At 43.2% G+C, this 26,955-nt stretch overlaps 1 protein-coding gene across 4 annotated transcripts in view; it reads left to right on the top strand.

The window, feature by feature from the left end:
* POLA1 (DNA polymerase alpha 1, catalytic subunit) overlaps positions 1-26,955 on the top strand; it is an 874,681-nt gene that overhangs the window by 447,925 nt on the left and 399,801 nt on the right. For all 4 annotated transcript variants that reach the window (XM_033948024.1, XM_033948022.1, XM_033948023.1 and 1 more), the window contains exons 29-30: positions 796-1,001; positions 24,647-24,779. In XM_033948024.1, the coding sequence (XP_033803915.1) occupies positions 796-1,001; positions 24,647-24,779 (339 nt within the window). The remainder of the gene's footprint in view (positions 1-795; positions 1,002-24,646; positions 24,780-26,955) is intronic.

Here is a 26,955-nt window from a genome sequence, read left to right on the forward strand (position 1 = left end):
TCTTGTTCTCCAGGAACTTGTCTAACTTTGTCTTGAATCCCTGGAGGGTGTTTTCCCCTTTGACAGACTCCGGCTGGGTTGACGCAGCAAGACTGTGTAACAACCCACAATGCGTGAGCTATAGCTGCCTCTGTAGCTCATTTCCACTCTGCATCTATTGAAGACCTCTGCAAAGCAACTACTTGGTCCTCAATCCATATGTTTACCGTTTACTACTAACTCCAGAAGAGACAGTTCTGCAGAAACTATTCACTACTCAAAGCCAAATTTCTGTCCAACCCAGTTGAATTTCACATGTTCAATATTTCACCTCATCCAGACATGATCCTGGCAACTTGGAAGACCAGCTTGTGAGATTTTGCCTGCTTATCCTCGGAGTAGGTGTTATCCGAGGATGGCAGGCATATATCCTCACAACCTGCCCATCTCCCTTATTTGGCTTCTTAACTTTCTTACTGAATTGATGGTCCCGCGAGACAATGTCTGGTGGGAAGGCACTGGCAAGCACGTGGTATGGACACTGCTTAAAGATTTAAAGTGACAGTTTACTTGGCAGTGTCCGTACCAGGTTCAGTGGATGGCATCACCCACATGTGAGAATATTTGCCTTTTGACCTCGGAGAACACCTGCTATAGGCAAGTATCTTTGTTTTCCATTTTCTATAAAATATCAGTGGCATAGATGAAGTTCATATGTCCCTTTTCATGTTCAGTAGCTGGTTGCCACAGACTAATTTGTCTTTAAGCATTATTTATCCATGGCTAAGTGATGCATTTGGTGAATACTTTTTGCAGGTTAAAAATGAGGTAAACAAGCTATATAAACTACTAGAAATTGATATTGATGGAGTTTTTAAGTCCCTTCTGCTGCTAAAGAAGAAGAAATATGCTGCACTGTTAGTGGAGCCAACAGGGGATGGACAATTTGTCACCAAGCAAGAGCTGAAAGGATTGGACATAGTCAGAAGAGATTGGTGTGACCTTTCCAAGGACACCGGGAAGTGAGTTTTTCTTCAGCTTACCTTTCTCTTGAATGATAAATGAGTCAAGTAATAGGGCCATGGGTAGATTGCAAGAAAATGTCAGCCAGGGGAATTTTTGTTTCAAAGAAGACAAAGGGGTATCAAATGACTTTGACATCCTCCAACCCCTCAATGTATATTGAACTTTTTCCTCTTGTTGAAAAAAAAACAAAAATTAAATCCTACACATCTGTAGACAGCTGCCCTATTTATGCATGACTAAGAGCAAGAACTGAAATAGCAAACAGCCCTCCAACCACTCATAAGAAAAGGAAGAACTGCAAATTATACATCAAGGCCTAGGATTACCAGTACTCCTCCTAATGGAAAAACAGAACAAGCCAGATTGCTGCCAATCCCTACACAGAAACTGTGCATCAGCAGAATCCTTCATCTCACTTACACATATGCAGTACATAGACACCAGATTCTACATGCAGGACAAAGCTGGAGAAACGTCATTGCATTTTCTCTTGCGCAGGGCAGAACACAAAGGTTAAGAGGCGCACGTTGCTGAAGCTGACACATTCCAAACAACGAAGGGAGAAAACATTTTCTCCCTTCGTCATCTCTGTCATTTTTCAAATAACTTTGGCTTTTCAAACGCCTTTTCTAGGAAATCAATTTCCACTTTTTCTTTCTCCTACCTCCTACATTCTTCATCGAGTTTCACTCTTTAAATCATTTTGCTATCTCTTTATCAGCTTATAGACCCAATCATCCCCACATTTATTCCCACTTTCCCAATAATCTCCTTTCCCCTTCCAATCATCTCTTCTGATTCCTAGTCACCATTTATTTATCTCCCCTTTCCAGCTCTCCTTCATCCGTTCCGATCTTTCCATTTCCCCATCCTACCTCTTCATATCTTACCCCTGTCTATCCCTTCTTAATTTAATTTAATTTTTTTTTTAACCCCTCGTCTACCTACTGGATTTCCATCTTCTAGTATTACATTTCTCAGCCCATCTTCCACTGCTCAATTCCCTCAACCAACAGTTGCAGAGTTTCCGCATCCCCTCCCCTTGCACCTAGTGATGAAGTTCCTGCTTTCCCCATCACAACCTGTTTTCAGTTTATCGTCCATTTCAATTCTCTTAATTTCCATTCATGCTTATCCATTCCCATAAATAGCACCCCTCCCGTCATTTCTGCAGTCCTCTCTTTCCTTCCCTTTCCTCCCTTGCATCTGTAGTCTTTATTCCTCCTCCTCTCATTCAGATCCAGTATCTGCCCCTCCTTCTTTTATTTTCCTCCCTTGCATCCAGCATCTGCCCTTTTCTGTTTTCTATCTCTCCCATCCCTCTGTTTTCTCCACCTCCATCCTGCATTTCAGAACTCTCCCTAATAAAGTACAGATTCTTACACACAAAGCTTATATCTGTAATGCTCTTGTATATGCTTTTTCTGTTCTTTTATATCTTTACCTATTTATTGTAAATTGCCTTGATTTGTGTGAAGACGATCAAGCAAATGATGCAGAGTGGAGGAGTATCCTAATGGTTAGGGTAGGGACTTTGATCCTAGGGAACTGGGTTCAATGCCCACTGCAGGTCGTTGTGACCCTGGCCAAAGCACTTAACAGTCCATTGTCCCAGGTACAAAAACAGATTGTAAGCCCACTTCAGACAGAGAAAGTACCTGCATAAAATGTATACAGCGCTGGTAGCAGTACTATGGAAATGATTATTATTACAGTGTTTCCCCGAAAATAAGACAGTGTCTTATATTTATTTGGGGCCCAAAAAAGGCACTGGTCTTATTTTCGGATAGGGCTTATTTTTTCATGTACATGATCATCTCTCCCTTCCTCTCCTTCACCCCAATTCTTCCTCTTTGCTTTCCCCCACATGTGCAGCATCTTTCCTCCCCTCTCACCCATCCCCTTGTGCCTACTCTCTGCAGCAGTGGTTCCCAACCCTGTCCTGGAGGAACACCAGGCCAATTGGGTTTTCAGGCTAGCCCTAATGAATATGCATGAAGCAAATTTGCATGCCTATCACTTCCATCATATGCAAATCTCTCTCATGCATATTCATTAGGGCTAGCCTGAAAACCCGATTGGCCTGGTGTTCCTCCAGGACAGGGTTGGGAATCACTGCTCTGCAGCATCTTTTTATCCCTCCCATCCCTTGTGCAGCAGAACCCTTGAGCACCCGCCACTGCACCTGCCACCAGCCAAACCGCCGAACCCCCACTGACCCTCCATCCTTCCCTACCAACTAATCCCTGCCAGCCGCGACCATAAATACCATCTGGCAGAGGAGCATTGGGCCAGCAGCACTCACAGACTTCTTTGTGGCCTTCTCGCTGGGGCCTTCTGTGTGCAACATTACTAATGACGGGGCAGGGGGAAGTGTGGCTGCCTACGACTAGGGTTTATTTTTGGGGATAGGGCTTATATTAAGACCTACTCTGAAAATCATGCTAGGCTTATTTTCAGGGTAGGTCTTATTTACGGGGAAACACGGTAGTAGTAGATAAACATGCCCCATCTCCCTCTCCCCTCCTCATCCTTTATAAGCCCTCTCCCCACAAGGAAATTAACAACTGTGACTACTGAAGTTTAAGTTTATTAATTTTAATATACTAACCATCGACGGACACCTGGCTGGTTTACAATGTTAAAATGAAAGGTTAAAAATAAATTATTATAAGGGGAGGGGAAGTGTGAACATTAAATGGACAAATTACAAGTACGAACATGAGCTTGAGGGTGAAGGGGGAAGGGAAAGTTAATAATTACATCATTAAAAAAACTAATTAAAAGGAGATGAAGAGAGGGGGAGGATATAACATCAGAAAAGGGGATCGCTTCTTAAAAGTGGTTCTTATTTAGTTTGCTAGCTATTGGAGAAGAAATATTTAAATGCTATGGTATGCGTCTTTGAATAAAAAAGTTTTTAGTTTAATCTTGAATTTGTCGAATGAATTTTCAAGGTGCAGTCGAAGTGGCATGGCGTTCCATAAAGTAGGAGCTACAATGGAGAAATTAGTTTTTCTAGTGTAATAGAATTCTTTGATGGAAAGTATGGTCAGCAGATTCTGATCAGCCGATCTAAGAGTCCGGGAAGGGCAAAAAGGGATGATGAGTTTATCGAGAAGAGATGGGAGACACGAAAGTTTGATTTTTGTAGACCAGCATTAAAGTTTTAAAGGTGATACGGTGGGTAATGGGTAGCCAGTGAGCTTCTTGTAGAAGAGGAGTGACATGATCATATTTCCCAACTTCATAGATAAGTTTAATTGCCGTGTTTTGAATGAGCTGCAGACAACATAATTCTTTTTGAGTATTTCCGTTATATAGAGTTACAGTAATCTAAATGAGAAATGACCAGTGAGTGAACGAGGGTTGTAATTGCATCAGTTTCAAGAAGGTTAAGGAACAAATGAAGTTTGTGGAAACAAGCTTTTACAACAGAGCTTATTTGGTCATGAAAGGTTAAATCTTTGTCTAGACTAACTCCGAGCAGGACACAAACAGGTTCTTGCTTATGATGTATTTGAGAACTTGTTTTTTTAAAGCCCTCATGTGTTTCTTTTTAAATGGTAATTCAGATTTCTCTCCCCCCACCCACCCCACTTTTTCATTTTACCAGTGATGATGGAGTCATGCAGAAAGCTTCCGTCAGCTGAAACATGTGGGGCTTCAACATCACTCCAGCCATTAAATCAGTGAATCATAATAATAATAATAATAACAACTTTATTTTTGTATACCGCCATACCCAAGGAGTTCTAGGCGGTTTACATTAGATTAACAAAAAATTACAAGTGGTTTAAAAACAATTGAACACTATTAGAAGCAAGCAATAAATAACAAGTGGTTCGAAAACAATTGAACAATATTAAGAGCAAGGAGGTAGAATGAAGTTAGGAGAGAGAGGGGGGGTAGGTTAGGGGGGGAGGGGGTGGGTAGGTTGGGAAAAGAGAGGTGGAAGGGGGCAGGAGGAGATTGTTGTTCATTGGAGAGGGGTGTTAGGTGTCTTGTCCATGGAATAGGTGAGTAGTGTGCCACAGTGAAATTCTGAGTGTGCCACCAGAACTGAGTGTCACTTCTGGTGTCAGCACCTCTTCCCCCAATTTTCCCTGAGCTTGGGACTGTGTCTGGAGAACCTCCGAGCATACGCAGATGTTGGTGCGATGGTGATGTGCACATGTGTGCGACAATTTAAGAATAGCATTTAAGAATTGCCACTGCTGGGTCAGACCAGTGGAACATCATGCCCAGCAGCCGCTCCCGCGGCGGCCCCCAGGTCAAAGACCAGAGCCCTACTGGTTTAACAGGAACTTGTTCAACCTTGTCTTGAATCCCTGGAGGGTGTTTTCCCCTATAACAACCTCAGGAAGAGCGTTCCAGTTTTCCACTACTCTCTGGGTAAAGAAGAACTTCCTTACGTTTGTATGGAATATATCCCCTTTTAACTTTAGAGTGCCCTCTCGTTCTTTCTAACTTGGAGAGGGTGAACAACCTGTCTTTATCTACTGTCTATTCCCTTCATTATCTTGAATGTTTCTATCATGTCCCTTCTCAGTCTCCTCTTTTCGAGGGAGAAGAGGCCCAGTTTCTCTAATCTCTTGCTGTATGGCAACTCCTCCAGCCCCTTAACCATTTTAGTTGATCTTCTCTGGACCCTTTCGAGTAGTACCGTGTCCTTCTTCATGTACGGCAACCAGTGCTGGACGCAGTATTCCAGGTGAGGGTGTACCATGGCCCAGTACAGAGGCATGATAACCTTCTTCGATCTGTTTGTGATCACCTTCTTAATTATTCCTAGCATTCTGTTCACCCTCTTCGCCGCCACCACGTATTGCGTAGATGGCTTCATCAACTTGTCGATCATTGCGCCCAAGTCTCTTTCCTGGGGGGTCTCTCCAAGTACCCCCTGGACATCTTGTATTTGTGTATAAGATTTTTGTTGCTAACATGCATCACCTTACACTTATTCATGTTAAACCTCATTTGCCATGTTGCGGCCCATTTCTCAAGCATGTTTATGTCTCGTTGCAGGTCTTTGCAATCCTTTTGCGTCTTCACTACTCTGAATAGCTTTGTATCGTCTGCAAATTTAATCACCTTGCTCATCGTCCCAATTTCCAGGTCATTTATAAATATGTTGAAGAGCACGGGTCCGAGCACCGAGCCCTGTGGCACTCCGCTTGTGACGCTTTTCCAGTCTGAGTTGTCCATTTACCCCCACTCTCTGTTTCCTATCTGCCAACCAGTTTTTTATCCACAGGAGTATGTCACCCTTGATTCCATGGTTTGCAATTTTTTGTAGTAGTTGTTCATGCGGGATCTTGTCAAATGCCTTCTAAAAATCCAGATATACAGTGTCGACCGGCTCGCCCATGTCTATCTGCCTGTTTACTCCCTTGAAGAAGTGCAACAAGTTTGTCAAGCAAGATCTCCCCTTGCTAAAGCCATGCTGGCTGGTCCTCATCAGATTGTGTCCGTCAAGGTGATCAATGATGCGGTCCTTTAACAATGCTTCTATCATCTTTCCCGGTACCAAGGTCAGACTCACCGGTCTGTAATTTCCCGGATCTCCTCTCAAACCTTTCTTGAAGATGGGTGTAACATTCACCACTTTCCAGTCTTCTGGAATCCTTCCTGATTTGATTGACAGATTAGCTATCAGTTGAAGCAGTTCAGCTACAGTCCCTTTCAGATCCTTGATTACCCTTGGATGGATGTCATCTGGTCTCGGGGATTTATCATTTATAAGCCTATCAATCTGCCTGTTTACCTCTTCTAGACTGACCGTCAACCCTGTCAGTTTCCCACCTTGGTTTCCTCGCGTATAGCCTGTCAGCTTCCAGTATGTTGTGTATATCCTCTTCGGTAAATACAGACGCAAAAAATGTGTTCAGTTTGTTGGCGATGGCTTTGTCCTCTTTTAGCACTCCCTTTATTCATGGTCATCCAGCGGCCCCACTGTTTCCTTTGCGGGTCGTTTCCCCTTAATATATCGAAAGAACAGTTTGAAGTTTTTTGCCTCTTTGGCTATTTTTTGCTCATAATCTTTTTTGACCCCTCTTACCGCCTTATGGCACCTTCTTTCATGCTGTTTATGCTTTCTCCAGTTTTCATCCGTTTTTGACCTTTTCCATTCTTTAAACAAAGTCTTCTTGTCTCTGATCGCTTTCTTCACCGCTACAATGAGTCACGCCGGTTTCTTGTTCTTTTTCCCCTTGGATCCCTTGGTGATATGTGGTATATGTAGATTTTGTGCCTCGGTGACTGTGTCCTTAAAAAGGGATCATGCTTGCTCTAGTGTTTTTACAGTACTTATCCTCTTCTTAATCTTCTTCCCCACCATGAGTCTCATCCCTTCGTAATCCCCTTTTCGGAAGTTCAGTGCCATGGCCTCATTCTGGATCGATGTTTCGCCCCTGTGTCCAGGTCCAGCGTCCCCTCCCCTCTTCGGAACCTGAGCTCTCTCCAACTTTTCCGCAAACATCTGAAGACCTGGCTATTCTCAAAAATCTGATACTTATTCCATCTCTGGCATTCTAAGCCCTCTAAAAACTCTTCATACTTGGACCTCTAACCCTTCATTGTAGTTCCTTTCTATCCCATCTCCTATAAACCTCTACCTTTCATTGTAGTTCCTTTCTATCCCATCTCTTGTAAACCGTGCCGAGTTCTATGAATGTGGAGATGATGCGGTATACAAACCTAAGATTTAGTTTAGTTTAGTTCTTGCGCTGGTCCTCATAGTCCATTTAGAATTAAGTCCAGAATTGCATTTCCTCTCGTATTTTCCTTGACAGGCTGTTCCAGGAAGCAATCGTTCACAGCATCCAGGAACCTGGTTTCCCTACCGCAGCCGGAGGTGCCTAGGTTCCATTCTATGCCTGAATAATTGAAGTCACCTATGATAACTGCGTTGCCTCCCTTGCAGTTGCATTTAATCTCGTCCATCATCTCTCCATCAATTTCTTCGGACTGCCCTGGGGGTCAGTAGTAGATGCCGATCTTTGTTTACATTCCATTTGTTCCCGGAATTTTTACCCATAGAGACTTTAATTTATTCTTTGTTTCCGGTGTGTTCTCTCCAGTAGACTCTATTCCCTCTTTGACATATAGGGCAATGCCCTCACCTTTTTGATCCACTCTGTCTCTACGGTATAGCTTGTATCCTGGCAGCACAGTGTCCCAGATGTTTTCCTCATTCCACCGTGTTTCTGTGATGCCGATGATGTTAAGGTTATCTTTTGGTGACATAGCCTCTAGTTCACCCATCTTATTCCTTAGTCTCCTTGCGTTCGTGTACATATACTTCAGTTTGCGGCCTGTTACTTTCTTGCATTTCCTTCCCTCTTGTGTCCCTTTCGATCCGTCAGGATTTCTGTCTTGCCTATGATCCGGTGAGTCTTCCCCTCTGATTTGCAACAGAGGGCACTAAAGATGCCCCCATAGCTATTCCAAAAACCTGTTGAAATTTGTTTTTTAATCAAAATTAAAACAATTCTTCAGTGCCAGAGTTGTGAGTTCTAACAAAAATTCTGAAGTTACAAGGTATTGTCTTTCTCAGATCTCTAACATTTCTCTCACTACAGTAAAAGCATCATGTTGGGGAATACAAGTGTAATCTAATCTAATAATTCATTTCTATACCACATAACCAAGAAGTTCAATGCAGTTTACATAAATTTCAAATAGCATATAAAAGGATCAGAATCAGAAAAATTTTCAATTACTTTCTAAAATCATAGTAAGACTCAGAACAAAGAGGTTTTAATTCCCTGTCCCAGAGAGCCACTTGCTAGGTGAGCAAACAGTGATAAAATTATTTAGACTTGCATCCTTTAGAGCAGTGTATCTCAAACTGTGTGCCTCCTGAGATTTCAGGTGTGCCGCCAGCTGACAAGAAGCACGTCCTGTAGGCAATCAGTGAGCGCCAGCACCTATCCTCTCTGGCCCTCTTCTCTTCTGGCGCCCTCCACTGGCGTCTCAGAGCCCACCTGGAGGACTTTCACACACATGCGGACATCAGCATGATGATGTCACGCATGCATGTGATGTCATCACGGTGATAGTCACGCACTTCCAGGTGCCTCGAGCCACGGCCACTACCGTTAGTGTGCTGTGGATCGAAAGTTTGCGGGACACTGCTTTAGAGGGATGAAACGTCCAAAGTGGCCATCAATCTAGTATAAAAGCCTTGAGATTGAAATGTCAAATAAATTCAAAAGTTAATCATATCATACGACTCTTATATCCCGCAATTCTGTGCTAGGATTCATTGCGGTTCATAATAAGATTGATGATTGGTGATTTGCATCTGATAATTCTCTTGGGAGTGAATTGGTATTTGGTTATATTGAGAGCTTCGTGTAAGACAGTTCACTAGGGACTGTTAACAACGGAGAGGGGTTAGAGAGTAATCTTAAGGAAATAATTTTTTACAGAAAGGATGGTAGATGCATGAAATAGCCTCCTGGTTGAGGTGGTGGAAACAAAAGACTGTGTCTGAATTCAAGACTTTGTGGGACAGGCAACGTGGGATCTCTTAGGGCAGGGGTGTCAAAGTCCCTCCTCGAGGGCCGCAAACCAGCCGGGTTTTCAGCATTTCCCCAATGAATATGCATGAGATCTATTTGCATGCACTGCTTTCATTGTATGCTAATAGATCTCATACATATTCATTGGGGAAATCCTGAAAACCCGACTGGATTGCGGCCCTCGAGGAGGGACTTTGACACCCCTGTCTTAGGGGGTGGAAGAGGTAGTGGATTTTGTGGATGGGTTGTTTAGCCTTTATCTGCCATCATGTTTCGGGGGTTTCATCTTGTTGCCATCATGTTTCGGGGGTTTCATCTTGAAAAGGGGGCGGAGCCAACACGGCGAACTCTGCATCGGGTGCCGCGTGCAGGAGAAGGAGGCAGCAGTGCTTGGTAGCCAGATCGAGCAGGGGAGAACCTGAGAGACAGAGTTTGAAGCAGGAGAAGAAGGCAGGAAGAAGCACAGGGCTCGGGGAAGCGGCGAGAGTAAGCTCCGCCCATCCCCACCACGTCAGAGGCAGCGTCAGACTCCCCCTTGAAAAGGGGGCGGAGCCAACAGCACGCAGCCGTTCGGCGCGCGGCGAAGGCGAACGGCAAAGGCGCTCGCCTTAGCGAGAGCGCCTTTGCGAAGAGCATTTGCAGAGAGACAAGGCACTACTATCAAGAACAAACTGAGTAAGTCAGAGGGGTAAAGAAGCGACAAGCACAAAAGGAAAGCACAGAAGGTAAGAAAGAGACAGACACAAAGGGCCAAGCCATTCACACAAGTATACCAAGGAGGCAGCAAGCAGGCAGAGGGAGAGAGGACACCAGCGGCTGGTAGAGAACGAGAGGACACCAGCAGCAGGTAAAGAGAGATACCAGCACAGAACACCAACACAGAGAGAGAGGACACCAGCACAGAGAGAGAGTCAGGGAAGACACCAGCAGCAGATAGGGAGAGAGAAAGGACACAGGGCAGAAACAAGTCACAAGTAATCTCAACTGGTATCTTAAATTAGGAACAACAATGGAAGCAGAGAGAAGCCAGAAGATGAGTTTTCCAGTGTTCTGCACAGACTGTCATATGTATGACTATCTCCCCTCGGGGAGACAGTCATATGTATGCAGTCGGTGTCAGGAGCTGAAAAGCTTGAAGAAGGAGGTCAAGCGACTAGAGGACAGGATACAGGAGCTAGAAGGTTTTCACATCACAGAGAGACACATTGAGGAGGAAGTCAGGGAACTCGAGAGATTCATTGAAGAGGCATACAGGACGAAGGTGGAAGAGAACGAACTTCAGATGAAAGAAGAAGCTACACGGATACCAACATGCAAGGGAGAGCAAGAAGAAGATTACCTCAAAGATGACACCCACAGAGGACTACTGCAAGAGGGGGAGATTTTGGCTAGTCGAGGCCCAGAAGTGGAAAGAGTGAAGCACATTGAGGACATTGACCTGAGACCGAAGCGAAACCTGAAGAAGGGAAAGTCAGCGATCCTAGTGGGAGACTCAATCCTTAGGCATGTGGACAGCCACATAGCAGGAGGGAGAGAGGACCGACTGGTGACCTGCCTTCCAGGAGCAAGAACCAAGGACATCGCGGACAAAATTGAAATGATACTGGAAGGGGCGGAGACAGAAGAGACCGCTGTAGTGATCCACATCGGGACGAATGATGTCAGCAGGAGAGACTACAAAAGAAGCACGCTACTATAACAGTTCAAGATTCTGGGAAGGAAGCTGAGGATGAGGGCCCAGAAGATAATGTTCTCAGAGATCCTACCAGTACTGAGGGCAGATGTGAAAAGGCAGGAGGAACTACAATCAATAAATGCGTGGATGAGAAGATGGTGCGAGGAAGAAGGATTCCACTTCGTGAGGAACTGGACGGCGTTTTGGGGCAAGAGCAAGCTCTACAGGAAAGATGGACTCCACCTGAGCGCAGCGGGAACTAAACTCCTAGCAAACAACGTCAAGAGAGGAATAGACCTGGCTTTAAACTAAGAAGAAGGGGAAAGCCGACAGTTGACCTAGGGTCGACGATTCGGAAGACGGTATCCTGTGAAGATACTGAGGGGAAAAATGGCTGGGAAGAAACAATGGATAAATTGCAGGAATCGACTAACCCAGAAGAGGTTACAATGTTTACAGCAAAAGAAAAGAAATTAAGGACCGAAGCACAGAGAAAGGAAAGGAGGACAACAAAATATCAAGATCTAAATTGCATATATGCTAATGCAAGGAGCCTAAGAAACAAAATGGGGGAACTAGAAGCCGTGGTCGATGCAAAAGACATCGACATCATTGGAATCTCTGAAACATGGTGGAATGAGGAAAGCAAATGGGATACAGCACTGCCGGGATACAAGCTCTATCGCCAGAACAGGGCAGGACAAAAAGGAGGTGGAATAGCCCTGTGCATAAAAGAAAGCATACAATCCACAAGAATGGACACAGCAGAGACGACCAACAAGCTGGAATCTCTATGGGTTAAAATACCGGGAAGGAAAGGGCCTGAAATAAAGATGGGCCTATATTATCGCCCACCCGGGCAAACCGGAGATATCGATGAGGAAATGGAAGCCGAGATGAAGCGAGAATGCAAAAGTGGCAACACGGTTATTATGGGAGACTTCAACTACCCCGGGATAGACTGGAGGCTTGGAAGCTCGAAATGCGCTAGGGAGACAAAATTCCTGGAAGCCACACAAGATTGCTTCATGGAGCAGCTTGTTAGAGAACCGACGAGAGGAAATGCCACTCTGGATCTAATCCTAAATGGGTTAAGAGGACCTGCAAAGGACGTTGAAGTAGTGGGGACGTTGGGAAACAGCGATCATAATATGATCAAGTTCAAGGTTGAGGTAGGAGTATCAAAACACAAGAGATCCATAACGACAACCTTTAACTTCAAGAAAGGAAACTACGAAGCAATGAGGGAATTGGTAAGGAAGAAACTTAGGAACACTTCCAAAACATGGCTAACGGTAAATCATGCCTGGTCCTTCTTCAGGGACATGGTGAACGAGGTGCAAAATCTGTATATCCCCAGATTCAAGAAGGGGTGCAAAAAGAATCGAACAAAAGACCCGGCGTGGATAACCAAAACAGTGAAGGAAGCGATAGGCAATAAGAAAAATTCATTCAAGAAATGGAAAAAGGACAAATCTGAGGGGAACTGGAAAGAGCACAAGAAGTATCAAAAAGAATGTCACCGTGAGGTTCGGAAAGCTAAAAGAGAGTATGAAGAAAGGTTAGCCAGGGAAGCAAAAAATTTCAAACCGTTCTTCAGATATGTTAAAGGGAAGCAGCCAGCTAGAGAGGAAGTGGGACCGCTAGACGACAGAGACAGGAAGGGAGTGGTGAAGGAGGAGAAGGTAGTGGCAGAAAGGCTTAACATGTTCTTCTCGTCTGTATTTACTAACGAAAACACGTCCAACATGCCGGAACCTGAGCAATTCTTCAACGGAAGTCAAGCAGAAAAATTAACATTCATAGAAGTGAGCATTGAGGACGTTCGCAGGCAGATAGAAAAACTAAAAACTGACAAATCCCCGGGTCCGGATGGCATACATCCAAGGGTTCTGAAGGAATTAAAGGAGGAGATAGCGGAACTACTGCAGCAAATTTGCAACTTATCCCTGAAAACAGGCGAGATCCCGGAGGATTGGAAGATAGCCAACGTTACGCCCATCTTTAAAAAGGGATCAAGAGGTGATCCGGGAAACTACAGGCCAGTGAACCTGACTTCAGTTCCTGGGAAAATGGCAGAAGCACTGATAAAAGAAAGCATTGATCAACATTTTGAAAAGCACGAACTTCTGATAGCCAGCCAGCATGGTTTCTGCAAGGGACGATCGTGCCAAACAAATTATTGCACTTCTTTGAAGGGATTAACAAACAGATGGACAAAGGAGACCCCATTGACATCATATATCTAGATTTCCAAAAAGCCTTTGACAAGGTGCCCTATGAACGCCTACTCCGGAAACTAAAGAACCATGGGGTGGAAGGAGACGTACATAGATGGATCAGAAACTGGTTGGAGGGTAGAAAACAAAGGGTAGGAGTGAAGGGCCACTACTCCGACTGGAGGAGGGTCACGAGTGGTGTCCCACAGGGCTCGGTGCTCGGGCCGCTACTATTTAATATCTTCATAAATGTTCTAGAAACAGGGACGAAGTGCGAGATAATAAAATTTGCGGACGACACTAAACTATTTAATGGAGCTCGGACTACAGAGGAATGTGAAGAATTGCAAAGGGACTTGAACAAACTAGAAGATTGGGCGACGAGATGGCAGATGAAGTTCAACGTTGAGAAATGTAAGGTATTACATGTGGGGAGCAGAAACTCGAGGTACAACTATACAATGGGAGGGATATTATTGAATAAGAGTACCCAGGAAAGGGACTTGGGGGTATTGGTGGACATGACAATGAAGCCGACGGCACAGTGTGCAGTGGCCACTAAGAGAGCGAATAGAATGCTTGGTATAATCAAAAAGGGTATTACAGCCAGAATGAAAGAGGTTATCCTGCCATTGTATCGGGCAATGGTGCGCCCGCATTTGGAGTACTGCGTCCAATATTGGTCGCCGTACCTTAAGAAGGATATGGCGTTAGTCAAGAGGGTTCAGAGGAGAGCGACGCGTCTGATAAAAGAGATGGAAAACCTGTCATATGCTGAGAGATTGGAGAAGCTGGGTCTCTTTTCCCTGGAGAAGAGGAGACTTAGAGGGGATATGATAGAGACTTATAAGATCATGAAGGGCATAGAGAGAGTAGAGAGGGACAGATTCTTCAAACTTTCAAATAATAAAAGAACAAGAGGGCACTCGGAAAAGTTGATAGGAGACATATTCAAAACAAATACTAGGAAGTTCTTTTTTACCCAACGTGTGGTGGACACCTGGAATGCGCTTCCAGAGGACGTGATTGAGCAGAGTACGGTACTGGGGTTCAAGAAAGGATTAGACAAATTCCTACTGGAAAAGAGGATAGAGGGGTATAGATAGATTACTGCACAGGTCCTGGACCTGCTGGGCCACCGCGTGAGCGGACTGCTGGGCACAATGGACCTAGGGTCTGACCCAGCAGAGGCATTTCTTATGTTCTTATGTTATTATGTTTCGGTATTTCTAAAGAGGTTCTGAGTTAAAATAGTGGTTGTGAATGGAAAGAAATAAGTCTGATTAGAACTATAAAATAGTCATGGCCAATCTGGGTCCCAAGGATCCAGTAGATTCCAAAGAAGATCTATGATAAATATTAGTAGGTGATACCAGTGACTACTAAAGTTATAGAATATGCAAAGTAATTTCAACCAAACTAATGGCAGTGCATTGAAAACAGAGGCTATAACAGATTATCCAGTGTCTTAAGATCAAGCATTTTTCAGGGTTGAATAAGAGAAGGCTCCTGATTAGTGCTGGATTGTTTCAAGCAGCTTGTATATAGTACATTGTACCTTGATCCTTTTCTCTGACAGATTGCGAGACTCTTACAGAACAGCAGCAAATCACTTTAAGGTGACCATTCTTGTAAAGTTGGTTATCTGGTGGAAAGAGAGAGAGCTGGAAAAAATCGTCAATTTTATGTGCTTTTATTTTATTCTAAAGGGCGGATCATTTTCATTGCAAAATCCACGCTGATTACAGGAGTTCTGTATACAGCAGCTGTTTTACTGAAAATGAGCAGTTACAACTGCTGATCAGCTGCATTTTACATAATTATTTTGTATTGTTGTTAAGTTTTACAAATTTATAATTACTGTTAAAGAGAAGATTTTTTTCCGTCTCTTGCTTTTGCCCCCCCTCTCCTCACCCCCGCCTTTCCCTAGTGTTCTCGATTTCGTCTCTTTCTGCAGCAGGAAAAGAAGGCAAAGCTATCACGGCCATTCTACTTCTGGGAAAACGTACTCCGGAAGATCTACCAGCAGGCGCAGTTTTGCCTTTTATTTCATTTGCCATCAATGAAAATAAGAGATGGAAAAATTTGCAAAGCTTTAATTACAAATTGCTTGGTTCCTGAGCCAGAGGAAAGCTCTTGTTATCACACATGCTGTTCTTGGAGAATGATACTTTTCCAGGAACAGTCTGATGCCGTTGGGAGCATGTGCGCATGTATAATTTTGCTTTCCTATTGCATTTCATTCTTTGATAACCTACAGATGGGTAATATTTTTATCCTTGTGTTAATTGCTTAAAATTACTTGCAGAAAAAGATTTGTGTTGTAAAATCTATAATTGTATGCTTAGTGTAGAACAGGTTGTCTTGAAAATTTATGGCAGTCTATTTTTCTGTTAACCCTTTTATTTATAACCAAAATAAATTGTTATTAAGGATGTAAAAATTTTGTGTTTTTTTAAATTTTAATGTGATTTCAAGCTGCAATAAGATGATTATTATTATTTTTTTTTGTCTTCAGTGTTACCATCTAAAAACTGCCAACATTTTGCTTGAGAATTCTATTCTGAATGCCTCCAAAATTATATTGCAATTTTGCTGAACATGTTTTTGGTGTAAAATCTTTATAGGGAATATTGTGACCAGTCCATGAAATTGCTTTGTCTAGTTACAGAAAGCCAAATGTATGTCTGGAGGGTCGGTTCAGTGTAGCCGTTTCAGTATGATGAACTGGCCATGATGACTTAGCCAATTTCAGTGATTGGGGATGGGGATCAGTGCCCCCCTCCTATTTCTGGGTTTGGGAGGCGATGCCCCTATAATTTCTGCATTTGCCCCCATCTTTCCCTCCCCGAAATTATACCCTCCCACTCTCCTCACTGTTCACGATCTGGCATCTCTGCATTGGCTGGCAGAGAGCCCTGGAGACAGAAAAACCTATATTGTGCTACCCCTGGATAAGTGGATCTTCTTAGATTTCCTCGACATCTTAAAAAGTCTGAGGCCTGCAGTTCACGACCCTTCATGTAATCCATTCTCACAGATGGGATCTGAGGCCTGGATAACTGGATTTTTCTAGATTTCCTCTGCATCTTAAAAGTCTGAGGCTTACAGTTCACGACCCTCCATAGTAATCCATCCTCACAGACAGGATCATAGAAACATAGAAGATGACGGCAGAAAAGGGCTACAGCCCATCAAGTCTGCCCACTCTGCTTACCCACCCCCTGTCTATGCCCTAATGACCCAGTTTTCTTATCTTGACCCTCGTAGGTATCCCACTTGGGTATCCCATTTATTCTTAAAGTCTGGCACACTGTCTGCCTCGATCACCTGCAGAGGCCAATCCAATGGGGAGCCTTATCTCCTGGGGTCTAGGACAATTTGTCTCCTGTAATCGGATGAATCGCCCCATTCTAGGTCAGGATGCTTCACTGTCAAAATATAGAAATGAGCAGCCCGAATAGCTATAACACAGCGTGTGGTGTCACCTCTTTTTCCCCAAGGACAAATAGGATAGAAAGTCCTCACACTTGGGTGATGTTATCAGACAAAGCCTGGCATGGAGAAAGCTTTCTCAGTTCAGGCTAGTCTGGAAGCTATTGAAAAGTCTTACCACGTATGCCTACCATTCCCGCTAGTTGTTGCTTGTGGGACTTCCATCAATATCTTCTTTTCCACAGAACTGATAAGACAAATCTTTGCTGTGTTCTCAGAAGAATTCGCTAATTTTCACACTTCAAAATATTTTTGGTTCTGCTGTGTGGCCCTCGAGGATTTTCCTTTGTACTGAGTCTTAAGCTTTTTTTGCTGACTTACATCGAGGTGTACATTACATTAGTTTCTTTTATCCTGCCAATACCTTGTGGTTCTAGGCGGATTACAAAAGGATGAGATTCAGGTCATATCCAGAAGATTACAGGGAAGCTATTGTTTGGAACATTTATAGTCTGGTGATGGAGTGAGGTTATTGGTTGTATCAGGAGAAAAAGCACACCAAATTCTGAGGGAACTGTGTTTTCTTTCATCTCTCCCAACTGCTGGTCTTCCTGGGAATTCTATCAGCTGGTTCAACACAGCTTTCCCTGTCCGGGCTCTTGTCCAGCTGCAGAAGGAGGAAGCCATCGGCGCGATGCAGCACGGCCCCGACGTGGTCACCAGCGGTGAATTGATGCCAGCGTCGGAGGATCTCCTGTGGCCTGCCCTCTCTCCCCCTCTCCTCGGCTTGCACTCCTGCGTTGTTGGACACATCGAAGAGAAACTGGACTTTACTTCAGGGGTCTGCTATCTGGTAACTGGTGTCATGATGGTCTTCATTGGTGTGGTTCCTGGCCCTGCTTCTTTGGTGGCCGGTTGACCTGGTTCTGCAGACTGAACTTACTATCAAGCTGCCTCAGAGACTTTTCTATCTCTTAAAGTTGAAGTTTTATTTTATTTTTAAGCTTTTATCTTCTTTCATTCTTTCTCTTTTCTATTTCTTTGATTTTGGAAATGTATTACATATTTTTATTTTAATCAGGTACTGTAGCTAGATTGTGAGCCTTTGGGACAGATAGGGTAATTTTTCTCAAGTACCTTATTTCATTTTAGTTTGATACATTGTAAACCGCTTAGGTCAGTAAAATGCAGGAGTGGTATATCAAATCTTAAATAAGATGGTAGAGGCACTGATAAAAGACAGCATCTGTGAGCACATAGAAAAAAATGGACAACTGAAATCGAGCCAGCATGGCTTCTGCAAGGGAAGATCGTGCCAAACGAACCTACTGCACTTCTTCGAAGGGATAAACAGCCAGATGGACAAAGGGGAACCCATAGACATCATTTATCTCGACTTCCAAAAAGCCTTTGACAAGGTACCACATGAGCGGCTACTTAGGAAGCTGTGGAACCACGGGGTGGAAGGGGACATATACAGATGGATTAAACACTGGTTGGCGGGCAGAAAGCAGAGGGTTGGAGTGAAGGGCCACTACTCGGACTGGAGGAGGGACACGAGTGGTGTTCCGCAGGGGTCAGTGCTCGGACCGCTGCTGTTCAATATATTCATAAATGACCTAGAAACGGGGACGAAGTGTGAAGTTATAAAATTTGCGGATGACACCAAACTCTGTAGCAGGGTTAGAACAGCAGAAGAATGTGAAGACCTACAAAGGGACCTAAACAAACTGGAACAGTGGGCGAATAAATGGCAAATGAACTTTAATATAGAGAAATGCAAGGTCATGCATATAGGGAAGAAGAACCCGATGATCAGCTACAAAATGGGGGGGGGGGGGGTCAGTGCTAGGGGAAAGTAACCTCAAAAAGACCTGGGTGTGCTGGTGGATACATCAATGAAACCTACGGCACAATGTGCAGCAACTTCGAAGAAAGCAAACAGAATGTTGGGTATTATTAAGAAGGGTATTACAACCAGGACAAAGGAAGTCATCTTGCCGCTGTATCATGCGATGGTATCCCCACATCTGGAGTACTGTGTCCAGTATTGGTCGCCGTACCTCAAGAACGACATGGCGATACTTGAGAGGGTTCAGAGAAGAGCGACGAAAATGATAAAAGGTATGGAAAACCTTTCATACGCAGACAGGTTGGAGAGGCTGGGGCTCTTCTCCCTGGAAAAGCGGAGACTCAGAGGAGACATGACTGAGACTTTCAAGATCCTGAAAGGCATAGAGAGGGTGGAAAGGGACAGATTCTTCAGCTTATTGGGAACCACAAGAACGAGGGGGCACTTGGGGAAATTTTAAGGGGACAGGTTTAGAACCAATGCTAGGAAGTTCTTTTTCACTCAGAGGGTGGTGGACACCTGGAATGCGCTTCCGGAGGTTGTGATAGGACATAGTACACTACGGGGTTTCAGAGAGGGATTGGATAAATTCCTGAAAGACATGGGGATTGAGGGATACAGATAGAGGTAGAAAAAGGTTATGAAAGGGTACAGACAGAAGGATAAGAGGGGTTAAAGGCTTTAGACAAGGACCACCTTACAGGTCATGGACCTGATGGGCCGCCGTGGTGAGCGGACAGCTGGGCACGATGGACCTCTGGTCTGACCCAGCGGAGGCAACTTCTTATGTTCTTATATTTCTTGAATAACCTGGTTTTTATTTCCCTCCTGAAGGTTTTGTGGTTTGGTGCTGAGATCGGTAAATTGGAGATGTGGCTGTCTAGTTTCACTGCTTGCGTGGCAACCAGCTACAGACTTCTCTGATCCTGGTTATTACCAGGAATCCATCTGTGAGCCTGTTCATTTCGTTGAAGAAGAGGACTCATAAGGATTACCATTGGATCTAGGTTCTCCCCATGAAAGGAGAAAGTTCCCACCCAAAGAACTCCATATTCCTTTTATTTAGAAAATATCAGAACCCATTCCATGAATGTTAGAGATGGAGGATGAAACCAGGGCAGTAATATTCAATATCCTCCAATTCCTCCACTACCCATTCACTGAATCATTAGAGATGTTAAGACAAGAATGTTGATGCCATGTGTAGGTTCAGAAGGCTTTTCATTTTTTTTTTTAATTCTGTGGTGGTCAGATCTACCAATAAAAGAGCCAGAAGCTCCAAATCACATTTTTCAAAGTCCCTGGTGTGGGACGGAAGCCCAGACATTGAACACAAAGTTTTTTTTGGAATGCTGTATAAACTTTTCACATAGTTTCTTACTAGTGCTTCATGAGTTTGTGGATGCTTTCCATTCAGAACAAAGCTATGCAATTCCATTCACTAGTGGACAAAGAGGACATCGGAAAATATTTGGTTTGGGTGACCTGTAATGTTTTTGATACAGCATATAGATCTTTTTTTCTATGTTTTTTGAGCTTAGGAACTCTTATGGTTTATAGAGTTTCAGATCAGGTTAAAGATGCACAACGGAAAACCTCTTTAGGAGTAAATTTATAGAGGCAGTTGTTTTTATTTTTATTTTTTTTTTTTTTAATTAAAGAACATTGCAAAATTCTTAGGCCTAGATTCCCTGAAAGTCACGTTAAAAACCGATGGGCTGCTGCTGCAGCCATTATAGTAGCGATTTTAAAAAAAGCGAGTCAATCGTTCTATTGCTTGCACTATATAAAAAAAAGTGAGTCATATTCTCCCCAAAATACTCATACAAACGAGGTTGGTGGAGATTAGCGAAGATTCACTAAATTTGCATGTGCCCATCGCTGGTGATAGCAATGGGCACATATGCAGAATCAAGGCAAAAAAACCCCCAAACAACCTACAATAAAATAATTGAGCCACAAGTAACCCTTCCCTCAACAGTGGGAGAGATGCCCAATCTCTTCTGTCGCCAAACAACAAAACACTCAACACCCCGCTTGGCAGCAGGAGAGATGCCCAATCTCTCCCGCCACCAACTGACACACATAGATTACTGCAATGCTCTGTATCAAGGTATAACACAAAAGGAAATACGTTGGCTTCAACTATTACAAAATACTGCAGTAAAACTAATTTACAAAGCAAAGAAATTTGATCATGTCTCCCCCCCCCCCCCCTCTCTTATGTAAAGCGCACTGGCTACTCATAAACTCATCGACTCTCCTATAAAATACTTATAACAACATTGAAAGCCAAACATTCCCATATCAGCATTCAACGATAAACTACTAATTCCTTATGCGCCTTCCCGGACTTCATTCAAACAATCAAAATTTGCTTACTATCCCCTCTATCTGTGAACTGTTTCTCGACACAACCCGTAAAATCATATTCTCTTTCACTGTTCCTATACTTTGGAACTCTTGATTAGAAACTTCTCTTGAGAAGTTCAAATCAAAACTCAAAACATTCCTTTTCAAAGATGCTTATGATCTCTGATCTCCTTCAGTTCTACGAGAATCTATGCCACACTTCCATGGTCTTACTAATATGAACCGAAAATGCTTCTTTTGAAGTGAACCCTACCCTATTGTTTCTATCCTTCCCCAATTTACGCTTGGAGGCTAACTTGGAAATTTTAAAGAATTTGTTGAAGACTTTTTTGTTTTTAAAGAAGCCTTTGGGGTAGTCCTGTGGTTACACACTCTTTGTTTGTTACTTTGCTTTGGTTGCTTATGAGTGTGTGTTAGTATTAAGATAGGTCTGTACTATATTTTTATGTAGTTCTTTTTTTCTAATGTATATTATTTAATGATGTAAACCACTTGGATCAGTTGTATGATGAAGTGATATATCAAATTTTAGTAAACATAAACTGGCCAGTTATAGGCCTATATTATACGATCCCTCCTGACCAAGGTGTTGGAGAAGGTGGTGTGAGATCAACTGCTGGCTTTCTTGGATGCCAGATATGTTTTATACCTGTGGTCCTTTCTTATTAAGATACAGTTATAATAAGACCAAGGTAAGGTAGTTTGTTGGATCTGTCCTCAGCATTTGATCTGGTGGACCATCGACTCTTATTGTCCTATTTGCAGGATGTGGGTTTGGGAGACCTGGTCCTGCAGTGATTGGATTGGATGTATTCTTTTGACAAAAAGTATTAAGCATTGTACAGTATATGCATAATTTAGACAATGATATAAATCATTTTTGGTGGTCAGGTCCTTTTCTATGGCTACCTCTGAGTCAGTTTTCTCATTGGAGTGTAGAGTCCCACAGATTCTGACCTCACCTGTTCTCTTCAGCCTTTTCGTTACTCCTTTGCTGTCAGTCATTTCCTTATATTTTATTATTAAAAATCCTGTACAGTCCATCCCATCTGCCCATCAAGCCAATACACACCCAAAAGAAATCAGTGCACATTATAGAATACATGATCACTGCCCCCTTCCCACCATCCCAATGTACATCAAGCTGGTTAGTAAGTGAATGGGAATTAAGATCAGTCTTCTTAAATTTTCAATGGACAACTTCGCACCCTTGGGGTCAAAGAATCCCAGAAAGCCCGCCAAGTTCTCTTGAACTGATGTCCAAGTGGAGAGTCCAAATCCTGACTTGTACACACTCCATCTTAAGTAAGGTGATCATCTGCAGCCTCCTCTGCAAAAGAAAAGGGGGGCAAGTGTCAAGCCAAGTTATCAATATTACCTTTTTCCCTATAAGTATTGCACTCTGTGGAAAGTGGTGGTAACTTAATTCCACAGGTCCAAAGAGAGGACATATAAGCAATCAACTTCTTCCAAAAAGCTTGTGTTAAAGGAAATATCCAACGACAACACAAATAGTAAGGGCGCGAGAGGACACCCATTATGTGTACCCCTAGCGACTGATAAAGGAGGTGTACAGATCCCATTCACCAACAAGCATGCCTGTGGTGTAGCGTATAATGCCCTTAAAGCTGGAAGAAATGCCTCCTGAAAGCCCATATAACGAAGAGTAGAAAGCAAAAACGCCCAGCCCACCCTTTCAAAAACCTTTTTAGCGTCTAGACTGACAGCCATAGACGGTACGTCATTATAGTGACAATATGCCATGGACAAAAGCAGTTTACAAACATTAACAACTGATTGATGGCCCTGTACAAATCCTGTCTGCTCTGTACCGATAAGCTGAGGTAGTATGGCTGCCAGCCTGGACGCTAACACGCTTGACAGTAGCTTGAGGTCAACATTAATTAGGGAGATTGGACGGTATGATGCAACCAGCTCAGGAGCTAGGCCAGGTTTTGGTATAAGACTAACCATCGATACAATTTAATGTGATGGAAATAGGTCTCCGTCCAAAATCTCTTGGTAGTAAGATGTTAACAGGCCCACCACCTCTACTTGCAGAATCTTATAATATTCACTAGAAAATCTGTCAGACCCTGGAGCTGAATGCAATTTCAGGGATCTAATAGCTTTTTTGCAGCTCTTTTCCTGTAAGCCGCATGTTCAAGGCCTCCTCAGCTTCTGGACTTAACTTGGGAATACCACTTTGTTCCAAATAACCTATTATATCTGCCTCTGGGGAGATACATTAGCTGAAAATAAAGTTATGAAATATTCAGTGAAGAGTCTTGCTATCTCCTCAGGGCTGTTAGTAAGAGCTCCTCGGGTATCTCGCAGTGCTGATATTCTATTCCCCCCCATTATTCTTAAATGCGCAAACCAATAGTGAACCCGATTTGTTACCAAGTTCATGATAATATTCTTTACGATAAAGTAAGGCACGATTAGTTCTTTCATGAATAAGTGAGTTCAGGCTCACTTGAGTGGAATGCAATAAGTCTTTATTTGCTTTATTCGGACATCTAAGGAAATTACATTTTGCCTCCAGCCATAGAATACCTGCTGCCAATCATTTTTTCCTAGCACAGACATATGCTATAACCTCACCTCTCATCACTGCCTTCACTATGGTCCAGTTTAAGGAGGACTGGCATTCATGCTGAGAATTATGCTGTGCAAAAGCCTCCCATTTCTTTCGAAGATATTCCTGAAACTCTGGATCTTTATATAAATAGACCTGGAATGTGTCCCCAAGTTTGGTGGTGGAGAGGAAAATGGTGACAGAGTTCAAAAAGGTGTGGGATGAACACAGAGGATCTCTAATCAGAAAATAATGGTATATAATATATTGAAGAACTAAGGCCAGTACTGGGCAGACTTGCATGGTCTGTGTCATGTATATAGCCATTCAGTTGAGGATGGGTTGGGATGATTTAGACTGGAGTGAGCTTCGACGGAGATTCCAGTAGATGCACAATACTGGACAAAGCTCTGGGTTTCTGGCCCATAAATATCTAAGAAAAAGAACAATTTAAATTAAATCATTAAATTATAGAGAGTGTATGTTTGGACAGACTGGATGGACCATTCAGGCCTTTATCTGCCGTCATATACTATGGGAACCGCCAACCCCGAGGCCCCTGGAAGCTAGAATTAAAAACATATTTTTGCTAAAAACAGATTTTGGACCCCTTTAGAAAGACCCTTATATGGGAGAACTGGATTATTGGGTATGAGTAAGTGCCATCTAAACAAATGGTTTTGTTCGTTCTGCTTGTCTTTTTTTGTATATGCATTTAGCTAAGGGAAAACATGTTCATTCCCATCTTAAATTAGTTAATTTATTGGTAAACATTAATTTAAAAAAAACAGCAAAACAAATGCCTTATTTGAATGATTGCTTTGAGTGCCAGACACTGGGTAGTATCTTCATTGTGGGAACTTGATTACTAATTATTTGCTTATTTGCTTTTACATTTAATGAATATTGAGTTAACTTGTCTTTAAGAAATGCCTGTTTAGCCGATGCAGAATTATGCCATTTCTGTTTTGTTCACAGCTTTGTCATTAGCCAGATCCTTTCTGACCAGCCCCGTGATATGATTGTAGAGAATATTCAGAAGAAGCTAACAGAAATAGGAGAAAATGTTATCAGTGGCAGTATTCCCACCAGCCAGTATGAAATTAACAAGGTAAATGGAGAATTTCCAACTCAAAATCACACAGAAGTGTGCTCGTAACTGTGTATATAGGTTGTAGTAGTATTCTGTGTCTCTCGGTGTTGTGGATTCTGTTTAACTGCAATAATCTTTTATAAGATCCTTGGTCAGTAATACTAGGTTTATGTTTGGAGATTGTAATAGATTTGAACTGTCATGAGAAAGCAGACTGCCAACTCCTCTTGCTCTGCTACTTTGCCATAAGATAGGGAAAATTTGATAAAGTACCTGAATGTAAACCACTTAGGATATAAGGGTATTGTGATATGCAGACTGTGCCTGCTAGGTCTGGCTCTAGGGTTAGACCTGTATCAAAAGCAGACAGTTCCCAACCTGCTCAGGTTAAACCACAGTTTAGCATGTTGCCTGACGTACCTTCTGTTACCAGTAGGGGGAGTCCTGGGGTTAAGCAGCAGTTTTCCCTTCCCCCACGTAATCCCAGAGGAAGGAACCGGATATCTTCTACACCTGAGGGTTTGGGGCGTGGTTGCCAGCTCCTAAACCAGAGGTCTGAGCTTCTAGAGAGACAGAGGGAGGGTTGGAGGGAACAGAAGCAGCTGCAAAGCTCAGGGCTGGGAGCTCTGCAAGGCTGTTCTTCACCTGAATGTATGGAGATACAAAGGCTGGAGCAGAGCTACCTTCTGACCCTTTTGAAGAATCCCAAGCCATGGAACTGGAGCCGGAGCCGGATCCAATTACTGAGGTACCTAACCGTGTTCAGCCCATGGAAATATGCTGGTCCAAGGCAAGTGTTTAAAACTCTCTTAAGTGGATTACAAATATCCAGGTTTTGCTGGTTGGACTATTTTTTTTTATACTGTGCCTTGTCAGTCTTGCTATGTTTAAAGCAGGATAGGATTGCTTGACAAGGGCTGTGCTGGACTTATCCTGTTGTGGATTAGTTTTTCTTTTCTTCCTTTTTGGAAGTTTGACTGTTTTGCATCTAAGGGGGGGGGGGGGGGTTTGCCCCACGTTCATGCGGTGGGATCGAGGGCCAAATCTTGGCAAATTATCAGCACGTGGCGCACGCCACCTTGCCTAGCACTATTGCTGCTGGAGAAATCAGTGCTGGTGCACTGATACAAGCACAAGTCTTCCTGGGGAAAGTAAAGACTTATGTTTGGACTATTTTTGGTTTGAGTGAAACCTTATGTTTTGGGACTTTATTATTTGCTGCTGAATCCTGACAAAGTTTATGTTTGATTTATTTGAGGAGTGGGTTAAGAACAAAAGAGGGAGCAACTGTTTTATTTGGTTCTGAAGAATAAATCCAGTCCGGGTTTTGATTTTCACCTTCCTAGTTTGTTGTGTTTCTTCCACTAAACCCTGACTTTCTTTTTCCTTGTGTTGCCCTCCGCGGCACACAAGGGTCCCAGCGGTCCAGGACCCATTGCCCTGAGCCCGCTGGTGACAGTATATAAAAAGTAAAATAAATAAGCAGCACAGTTGATTCCCTTTTTACTGTTATTTCAGTGATATGAATGTCCGGCTGCTGCTTGGAGCATTAATACCTTTATCCCAGGACAAGGAGGCAGCATATTTTCACATGTGAGTGATGTCATTCACGTAGCCCCAGTACGGACAGCTGCAAAAGTGCATCGACATTTTAAGAATTTTAGAAAGTTGGCGACTGACTACACCGCACCTGCGCCAGTGCCTTCCCGCCTGACATAGGTGCGCGACTCCTCAGTTCTTAGTTTTCTGCGGAGCTAAGAAGTTTTCTTGTCAAACATTCCTTCGTTTTTTGCCTTTGCTGTCCTGCTCACACATTCTTTTTATCCTTATTTCTTTCTCTTATTTCTATTTCTTTCTGTTAAAAAATCTCTTGAGTAGTTCCCCCCCCCCCCCCCCCCCCAGTTCGTTGCCTTTGGCGGTTTGACCAGCAGGGCCTCTTTCTCACCTCAGTCATTGAGTTCAATTTGGCTGAAGCAGTGTTTCCTTCGATGTCCCATCCATTTACTGGTTTTAAAAAGTGCGGCCGGTGGCAAAGGACCATTTCCATCACAGATCCCTACAACCGGTGCTTACAGTACCTTGGTCCAGAGCGTCGAGTTCAGTCCTGTGGGAGTTGTTCTACTCTTCAAAAGCGCACCATTAAAAGCCGCATTCTTCAACAAGAAAAGTTGTTTGGTATCAGCATAGATGGGGA

Source organism: Geotrypetes seraphini, chromosome 6 (genome assembly GCF_902459505.1).
Source record: "Geotrypetes seraphini chromosome 6, aGeoSer1.1, whole genome shotgun sequence".
NCBI classification, from domain to species: domain Eukaryota; kingdom Metazoa; phylum Chordata; class Amphibia; order Gymnophiona; family Dermophiidae; genus Geotrypetes; species Geotrypetes seraphini.